This window comes from Pipistrellus hanaki (assembly GCF_964339955.1).
Source record: "Pipistrellus hanaki genome assembly, chromosome: 18".
In the NCBI taxonomy this organism is placed as follows: domain Eukaryota; kingdom Metazoa; phylum Chordata; class Mammalia; order Chiroptera; family Vespertilionidae; genus Pipistrellus; species Pipistrellus hanaki.
In genome coordinates this window covers 14,590,415-14,600,076 of record NC_140520.1, presented here as the reverse complement: position 1 = coordinate 14,600,076, position 9,662 = coordinate 14,590,415, and the positions used below count along the sequence as shown (strand labels likewise).

The following is a 9,662-nucleotide window of genomic DNA, read 5'->3' as shown; positions in this document are numbered from 1 at the left end:
CACACTGGGGCTCTTTCAACAATCTCCTCCCCATGCCAAGTTGGGAAACAACGAATTCCCCTCTTCCTTGCTCGTGTTCATTAATTCAGCAAATATTTACAGAGCACCCGGGAGTGCAAGGCCCTGGGCTAGGGAGGGCTCCAGGGAACCAGCTGGGGTTCCTGACCTCATGGAGCCCACAGCACTCGGAGGGAGAAGGCAGGTGTTAAACACACAGAGGCACCATGGATCAGTTCAGTCCCATTCATTGATGGTATCAACAATCATTTCTTGAACACCTATGATGTGCCAGATACTTTCTTAGGCACTTAGACTCGTCAGTGGAAAACACACACACACACACACAAATCCTGCTCTTCTCAACTGTAAAATTAGTCTAGGTACAATGGTGGTAGGGGATCTCTGTATCTACCATCTCCTCCCACTCAAGATTTATTTATTTATTATTATTATTTTTAAATATATTTTTCATTAATTTTTTTACAGAGAGGAAGGGAGAGAGATAGAGAGCCAGAAACATCGATGAGAGAGAAACATCGACCAGCCGCCTCCTACCGGGAATGTGCCCGCAGCCAACGTACATGCCCTTGACCGGAATCGAACCCGGGACCTTTCAGTCCGCAGACCGACGTTCTACCACTGAGCCAAACCGGTTTCGGCCCACTCAAGATTTAGAAAGAGTCAATGATTAATTACATGTGGTCTTATCTTGGGAAAAACTCCAATCCTGTTAAGCCCTGAGAAGAGATCTCCTTCTCTGTCCAAATCCTCCAGCAGGGTGAGGACAGAGAACCCTTTGCCTTCCTTTCCATCTGTGTAAGTGACTCAGCGTCTTGGGGTCAGCTCCTGGCCAGTGAGGAGGTCCCCAGAGGAGGGGGGTGTGGGGGAGCTTCCTGTCCCAGACCCTGCTCCCCTGCCTCCGTCTCCCTTTTCTCCCCTCATCTCTTCCCTCTTATCTCCTTCCTCCTTTTCCTCCCTCTTTCCTCCCTCTCCCCTGCTTTCTCCTTTCCCTTCTTTCCCTCAAAGCCCAGACACAGTTCCAGACTGGAACATGCACCGCAGCTGCTTGGCGGAGGGCGTCCCCACCAATGCAGGCAACTCCTGGATCTCAGGTGAGCCTCTGCCAGGTCTCCCACCACGGCCCAGCCGTGGCGCTGGAGGCATTCCCACTCCCCGCTCGGCCCCAGGCTTGGCCTTCCCTGACTGGGCCTGCAAAGCCGAGTCCTCGCCAGGCTCCCGGCAGATCCAGCTGTGGCACTTCATCCTGGAGCTGCTGCAGAAGGAGGAGTTCCGCCATGTCATCGCCTGGCAGCAGGGAGAGTACGGGGAGTTTGTCATCAAGGATCCGGACGAGGTGGCCCGCCTCTGGGGCCGCAGGAAGTGCAAACCGCAGATGAATTACGACAAGCTGAGCCGGGCCCTCAGGTGAGAGAGGACAGCCCCAGTGACCAGACAGGGCAGAGTTCAGAGAAAAAGGGCTGTGGTTTCTGGCACTCCACCTGCCTCCTGCCTCTCCACGGCTTAGGAAATGATCGTGTGAGGTTCTCCAGGAACAGCCCGGGGTTAGCTCTGCTGGCCTGGGGAGGGGACGTGGCTGGGTCGCAGGCTGCATTCCCGGTCTCTGGGGCCAACTCTCCATTCTCATCCTTGGGACCTCCAGATATTATTACAATAAGAAGATCCTGCACAAGACCAAAGGCAAGAGGTTCACGTACAAGTTCAACTTAAGCAAGCTCATCATGGTCAACTGTCCTCTATGGGGGGTACGGGCAATGCCAGCCCCCACCTTGTTTTGGCCAAGCCTGGTGCCCGTGTGCGTGCAGAGCAAGGTAAGCATGGACGCAGCCCCGAGCCCCGGGCTCCGCCAGACTGATCTCCCTGCCCAGCAGGCCCCCAGGCCTCCTTCCTGCCTCAGGCGCCCAGCAGCTTCCAATGTCCTTGCATCCTAGTCCCTGAGTGCCCAGGGCTGACCCTCTCAATCGGTGGTCTGCAAACCGCGGCTCGAGAGCCCCATGCGGCTCTTTGGCCCCTTGAGTGTGGCTCTCCCACAAAATACCACGTGCGGGCGCGCATGTACAGTGCGACTGAAGGGGTACCCTAATTAAGTTAATATCAATGTACCTACCTATATAGCTGAAGTTTAAAAAAAAAAAAATTTGGCTCTCAAAAGAAATGTCAATCGCTGTCCTGTTGATATTTGGCTCTGTTGACGAATGAGTCTGCAGACCACTGCTCTGACTCTTCTAAGATGCTCTAAAACATTCCTGTGCTGGGCGTCACACCTTCAGGGGTGGATCCCAGGGGACGAGTGGGAGTCTCAGTCAGGAGTCCAAGGCACGCACGTGGGCAGGAGGGGTGATCTAACAGCCGTTATGAGAGCATTTCATTGTTTTAACAACTGGTTGTTGAAACAGTCAGTCCTGGGGAATGGATGCCAGGCAGAGCCCGTCGCACCCCCACACCTGCTGCTCCTCGCTCCGCAGCTCCTGCACAGCGTGCTGCTCGCCCACTGGGCCACGGCGGAGCAGCTGGCCGGACAGTGGGCCCTCCGAGGGCCACCGGAGGCCTCTGAGGACAAGAAGGGGAGCAGCAGCAGTGTCTACCGTGAGTGCTTGGGACTGGGAAGGGCCCGGGGAATCTTAACCAGGTGAGGGGAGTACCCTTCTGGGTGAACACAGGGGTGAGGGAGCATGAGACCACTCTAGCGGGACATTTGGTCTTGTCCTCAGCACCCACACCACAAGGTCCCTGAGATTTGGCCCTGTCCACAATGTCCGTGGAACCCGGCCGGCCGTGGCTCAGTGGTTGAGTGTCGACCTATGAACCAGGAGGTCATGGCTTGATTCCTGGTCAGGGCACATGCCTGGGTTGAGGGCTTAATCCCCAGTGTGGGGCGTGCAGGAGGTAGCCAATCTATGATCCTCTCATCATTGATGTTTCTCTTTCTCCCTCTCCCTCCCTGTCTGAAATCAATAACAATATATATAATTTTATTTTTTATTTTATTTTTATTATGTCCATGGAGAAATTTGGTCTACCCCGACCGCTCTACCTAAGCCCATGAGCCATGACCAGCTGGGCACTAAGGCAAGAAAGATCATTGCCATACAGCCACAACACTATTATTGAACCAATAAAACATGACAGCATTTTTTTGTGTATCAACCTGTAGACCAAAAGTAAGAAATAAACACTCTGGGCTGTTTGAACCCAAGGGCATTTTCTAAGAGCAGACGCTTTTGACAGGACCAGATTTCAAGAACCTTTTGGCATGACCCTATGTTCCTATGAATACTTTGAACAAGACCAAATATCAGTTCATTGAGGCAAGGGATGATATAAGTCATTTATTCATTCAACAAACATTTCTTGAGCACTAGCTACTTATTAGGTGTGGGGATTGAGAGATGAAAGGTGGCCCTCAAGACGCTCGGAGAGCCCTAGCTGGTTTGGCTCAGTGGATAGAGCGTTGGCCTTCGGACTAAAGGGTCCTGCGTTTGATTCCCATCAAGGGCACATGCCCGGGTTGTGGGCTTGATCCCCAGTAGGGGGCGTGCAGAAGGCAGCTGACCAGTGATTCTGTCTCATCATTAATGTTTCTCTCCCTCTCCCTTCCTCTCTGAAACCAAATATATATATATAATTTTTTTAAGATGCTCAGAGACTAGTGGAGAGAAGAGATGGGAGCACAGCCAGTGACAGATCAGAGATTGGGGGAAGCACAGGTGCTACAGGAATGCAGAGGAGTTGAGGCTCCCGGGGAAGCAGGTGGAGAAAGATGCCTGGGTACAGAATAGCATTTGTAAAGCAAAAAGCTGCAAGTGAGGGCTGCAGATCTGTGCGTGAAGAATTGCCGGCAGCTTGCCATGGGCAGAGACTGAGTTGTGAGATGGTGGGGACGTGGAGGAAGGTGATGGGTGAGGCCGGCAAGGCAAACAGGGGTCAGTCTCAGAGCTCCTCTGAAGCCACAGGAAGGGGGCTGGAGTTTATCGCGTGAGCAGGAGGGGTCCAGGAGGGAGAGGCAGGCCTAGATCCTCATCTTACTAAGATGCTTGGGTTCATGTTGACTTCGGGTTGGGCTAGGCAGAGGACTGGCATTGGGAGGCTTTTGAAGGGAATCCAGGCTGACGAAGGTAGGACCAGCACAAGGAAGGACCGTGGGGTGGAGAAGGAGGCTCAGCCAGGAAAAGGCAGATGTGGCAGCATCGAGTGACCCAGGGGGAGAAGGCAGAAATGTATGCAGAGGCCAGCACTTACAGGGCTGTAAGCTGGGAAGTGACAAAAATCAGATTTTCTGTGGAAAAGATCACAAAGCACAGACTCTTATGCAGAAGCCCAAGACTCACCCCTCTATCCCTTGGCAATTTCTTGGAATAAGAATTATTGGCCTGTCCTGACTGGCTTGGTTCAGTGGATAGAGCGTCGGCCTGCAGACTGAAGGGTCCCAGGTTCGATTCCTGTCAAGGGCATGTACCTTGGTTGTGGGCACATCCCCAAGAGGGGGTGGGCGGGAGGCACTGATGGATGTTTCTCTCTCATCGATGTTTCTAGTTCACTATCTCTCTCCCTTTCTCTCTGTAAAAAATCAAGAAAGTATTTTTTTTTTTAAAGAAAGCATATAATCTTGTTCATGTAATCTTCCTTAAAAAAAAGAAGAAGAAGAAGAATTCTCGGCCTTAGCCCTACCGTGTGTGTGTGTGTGTGTGTGTGTGTGTGTGTGTGTCTCCCTCCCCCCCTTTCCCCCCAGTGTATCTGGGGACCCAGAGGTCCCAGCTCGCGAGAATGCGGATGCCTGGCTCTGGCCCCTGTGAGTGCAGCGGAGGCTGTGGGCGTGGGGCGGCTCGGGGCCTGCCGGGACGCATCCGGCCGCCTGGAGCTGAACAGCGCCCGAACAGCTCTCCCCGTTCCTCCACCCCAGCCACCTCTTCCCGGCTCTGGGAATGCCTTGGGCACAGAGCTTCTCTCTTTGGGAAACTATGAGGCGGGGAAAGTGTTCCCTGGCTTGGAGTGGGCTCTTCGGCACCTCCCTGGCCCAGGTACACACACACACACACACACACACAGACACACACACACACACGCCTGTGCTTGGGCCCTGAGGGATGCTGAGCAGGGCTAGGTCACCAGAGGACCAGGAGCAGCCCCTGCCTTACCCGTGGAGGGTGATGCCAGGAGGCTGTGCCAGCTCCTAGCCTCCACCGTCGTGAGAGCACCCAGAGCCAAGGGAGGAGGCTGCTTCCCATGTCCCCACCGTCTCGGAACTCACTCTCCGCTCAGGGCAAGCTCCCAGCAGTTCCTCACTCACTGCTGAGCCAGAGGCAGAGGTGCAGGATCGGTGCTAGGAAGGGGTGGAGGAGAAGCAGAACTATCTCCTCCACGTGCCTATTCTGCTGTGGCTCTCCAAGGGGACACACAGCCTTGACCTCAGAGGGCAGGGACACAACCTTCCTAGTGCAAAACAGCAGTCTCCACCTCATGTACGGACCCCGGGAAAGGACAGGGGCCCAGGAGAGGGTCCTCTAGGGAGGACTCCGTGATTTTCCTAATGACGTATCGATTTTTTTTTTTTAAATTTTTCTAAAGTTGATTTCAGAGGTGAAGGGAGAGAGAGACAGAAACGTCAATGAGAGTCATTGATCGGTTGCCTCCTGATGCCCCCTACTGGGGATCAAGCCCACAACCAAGGTATGTGCCCTGACCAGGAATCGAACCAGCAACCTCCTGGTTCATAGGTGGACGCTCAACCACTGAGCCATGCTGGCTAAGTGACATATCACTTTTTTTTTTTTTTAACATATTTTATTGATTTTTTACAGAGAGGAAGAGAGAGGAATTGAAAGTTAGAAACATCGATGAGATAGAATCATCGATCAGCTGCCTCTTGCACACCCCCTACTGGGGATGTGCCCGCAACCATGGTACATGCCCTTGACCGGAATCGAACCCGGGACCTTTCAGTCCGCAGACCGACGTTCTACCACTGAGCCAAACCGGCTTCAGCAGACATATCACTTTTTATTGTTTTCCCCTACATAGATCCAGCTTCAGACATAGTAAATGAATCAGTTGTATTGTCATAACAAATTTGTTTTTCCAGGTTTTATCAGCAACAGCCCCACCGGTGTGATCACATTGGGTTGATACTTGCTCTCCTAGTTAAACGATAGCCTTACTAAGAAAAATGTAGAACTGGTGTTATGTTTTTGTTATTGTTGTTGTTGTTGTGTGTTTTTTAAATATACAAAGTGAAGTGAAGTTCTATGTCGCCATTGCCAGTGAGCCCAGCCTGGGAGCCCCTGTGTAGGATCCTGGGGAGAGAGGGCAGATGTGGAAGGACTAGAAGGAGGGAAGGCTTCTTGGAGGAGGAGAGGCAGGGGCCAGAGCCAGCAGGAGAAGAGGAAGACGGGCTCGGCCCATGTGCACGGCCCGTGGCTCCATGGCCCCCTCTTACTGATGACACCGCCCGTTCTTACCTGGGAGAGGAGTTTTTGTGAAGAAACGGGCCTGAGAATTTCAAGGACAAGCCTCAGGCCCTGCAGCCAGTTCTCTGCCCAGCTAAACCCGGAGCACACCCCCCACCCCCTCTACAGGGAGAGTGAGGAATGGATTCGCTGGGTATGAGGCAAAGGGTGTCTTCATTCATTCATTCATTCCACACACTTTTAAAAAATATAAATATTTTATTGAATTTTTACAGAGAGAAAGAGAGAGGGATAGAGTTAGAGACATCGATGAGAGAGAATCATCGATCAGCTGCCTCTTGCACACACTCACACACACACACACACACACCCCACTGGGGATGTGCCCGCAACCAAGGTACATGCCCTTGACCGGAATCGAACCCGGGACCTTTCAGTCCGCAGGCTGATGCTCTATCCACTGAGCCAAACCGGTTTCAGCAATTCCACACACTTTTATTGAGCCCTTCGTATGGGCCAGGTTGGGCTGGATCCAGAGGAAAAGAAAACAGACGGTTCCTGCCCCCACCGAGCTATCGTCACACAAACGGCCGCCCTGACGCTAAGGGGGCGGAGGGCCCTGCAGGGGAGGGACCGGGGGCAGGAGGAGCCGCCAGGGCTCTTGCCCAGACTGGGGGGAATCTGAGGAAGTTTCCCTGAGGAAGTGACATTTACGATGAGACGGGAAGCAAAGGAAAAGGGAAGGCACACGGGCTGGGGCAGAGAAAGTTTTCAGCGAGAGGAAAAAGCAACGGGAGGTGGGAGGAGAAGTGGGGGAAAGGAGCGGGGGCTCTCTTGACCCGTTCTCTCCTTCTCTAGGACTCGGCTCTGCCTCCACCCGCTGCCTGCTCAGCCCTGGCTGCCATGTGGGGAGCCTCTGGGAAGAGCGGCCCAGTTTTGCCTCCTTCACACCCCACTTCCCGCCCTTTCCCCTCTCTGACCGGGCCCGCCTCTCAGGGCCCTTCTTGCCCCCTCTTCTCCCAGGGTCCCCCACGACAGACACCCTGCTCCCAGGGCCCGTGCACCCCCCAGCCACCTGGCATTTCCCCGGCCTTCCCCTGCTGGCCAGGCTGGGCCAGGGGGCTGGTGAGAGGCCCAGGCTCTTGTTCCTTAGGCCAGAGGAGCTGGAGGTAAAGCCCCACCCCCTGATGGGAGGGAAAGGGTACCCGGATCCCTGGGAGGGCTTCTTGGCAGAGATGCAAAGACCCAAAGCCGGGGAGGAAGGTCTCCGGTCCCCTAATTTGGAGAATTTTGAAGCGGCGTGGTCCTTGGATCCTCCTTAACGGAGGAGGAAGAGGCGAAGTGGGCCCCCAAACTCCATCTCTCCTCTTGCCCACTCTCCTCTGCACCTCCCTGGGTGGAACTAAGTTTAAATGGCGGGAGGATTTGAACGGATGGAATTGGGTCCGAGGAGGTGGGGAGCATTGCAGGGAAGGAGCATGTGTGGAGATGGGGCAAACTGAGGCAGGGTGCCCCCTCCCATCCCACTAAGTTGCTAATCAGAGTAAGGAAACATTCGTTTTTCTGTTTTTCTTTTTAATTTCAGGGAGGAAGGGAGATGGAGAGAGAGAGAGAAATATCAATGATGAGAGAGAATCATCGATTGATTGCCTCCTACACGCCCCACACTGGGGACTGAGTCCATAACCCAGGCTAGTGCCCCTACCGGGAATCAAACCGTGACCTCCTGGTTCATAGGTCAGTGCTCAACCACTGAGCAACCCCGGCTGGGCCCGAGGAGACATTCTAAATCTCAGCTTCCTTTGAGGGAGATGAGAAGAAGGTTTCCATCATTGGAAGCACCCCCTACCTACCCACATGAGGGGAAATCAAGGGCCTAGCTTGGGAAGGGGATCGGGAATTGATTTGTTCCCTGAACATCAGGGCAAGTCCTTTCGCCTCTGGGGCCCATGCCCCTCACCCAGTCTCCCTGCTGCCCCTCCACATCCTTGTTTTCCATCCCTCCGATTTCTGCGACCTTGGGACGTGCATGCAGGCCCGTCCTTCTAGCTCCATTTCCCCAAGATCCACGTAAGTGGGTAGGGAGGGACTCTGTAACACTACTGCAGACCGTGAATAAAATGCCCTTGGCAAGCTGGCCCCCTGGCTGACATTTCTGCTGCCCTCTGATGTGGTGTGGGCCTAAACGGCCCCCACGGTTCCCGATGGGAAGAGTGAGGGGCTTGGGATGGGGCCTCAGTCGCGGAGCAGAAGTGGAGATGAAGCCAACCCGTCTCCTCCCTCCCGCCGCCATCACCTCCCGGAGAGAAAGGCTGAAAGCAGCCGCTCTGGCCTCGCAGTCCGGGAGAGAACAACGGCGAGCAGGGCTTCTTTGCGGAAGGACCCCAGGTCCCTGCCGCGGGTCTCTCAGCAGAGCTCCAAGGGGCTGGGGTGACGGAGGGTGTTGGCGGGGGGTCCCTCCTGCTCTGAGCCCCAGGTCCTAAGAGTGATGGGGTGAGGGAGTGAAGCACTGGATGGCTGGGGAAGGGGAGACACCTTAGGGTTTTCTGCCTAACCAAGGAAACGCCATGGTGACGGAAGCATATTGCTCTCCTGTCTCCAGGCTTGTCAGTAACAGGCTCAGGATTTGTCTCCACCTACTGCCTATTGTGAGGGCAGACCAAGGAGGTACAGAGGACCTTCTTGTCCATCTTTCCCCCCTGTGTCTGGGATCCCCGCACATTCTGCTTTCTGTTCTCTCTCAGTCCTTCCTCGTGGCCGGTGTGTCGCTGTCAGGGTGGAATGGGAAGGAGAAACCCCGAGTAGGACAGGGCTAGGCCTCAGCCCATAAGAAGACTGAGAAAAGCAAGGAACCCAAACCCTGGGTTCCCCAGCTCCCTGGAGAAGCTGCCCAGGTGCCCATGCTTATAATGCCGGCCTCCCCATTGCTCTCTTCCTGTGATTAATGTTAATAACTAGCTAATTGTGGTGGAAGCCACTGGTCCATTCCCTGCAGACCACGGGAGGAAGGGATCGAACAAAGGGGGAGATGGGCACATGCACAATGAAATTGGGGTGATGTAGGGAAGGTGCTTGTCTGTCAGTCTAGCCTGGGGAAAAAAGGTCATCCGTGAGGAGGGTAGAGCCACTGCAAATGTACAAAATCATGGAAGGAGCCCTAACCGGTTTGGCTCAGTGGATAGAGCATCAGCCTGCGGACTGAAAGGTCCCGGGTTCTATTCCGGACAAGGGCATGTACCT

General features: G+C 54.3%; 1 protein-coding gene across 1 annotated transcript; it reads left to right on the top strand.

Annotated features, from left to right (window-relative positions):
- Positions 1 to 1,051: 1,051 nt before the first annotated feature.
- ETV3L (ETS variant transcription factor 3 like) lies at positions 1,052 to 7,744 on the top strand (the record flags this gene model as incomplete). The annotated part of the gene is made up of 5 exons (XM_084865779.1): positions 1,052 to 1,112; positions 1,188 to 1,425; positions 1,661 to 1,829; positions 2,484 to 2,604; positions 7,281 to 7,744. 5 exons carry the CDS (start codon positions 1,052 to 1,054, stop codon positions 7,742 to 7,744), a joined length of 1,053 nt encoding a protein of 350 aa, XP_084721905.1.
- Between the last annotated feature and the right edge of the window lie 1,918 nt (positions 7,745 to 9,662).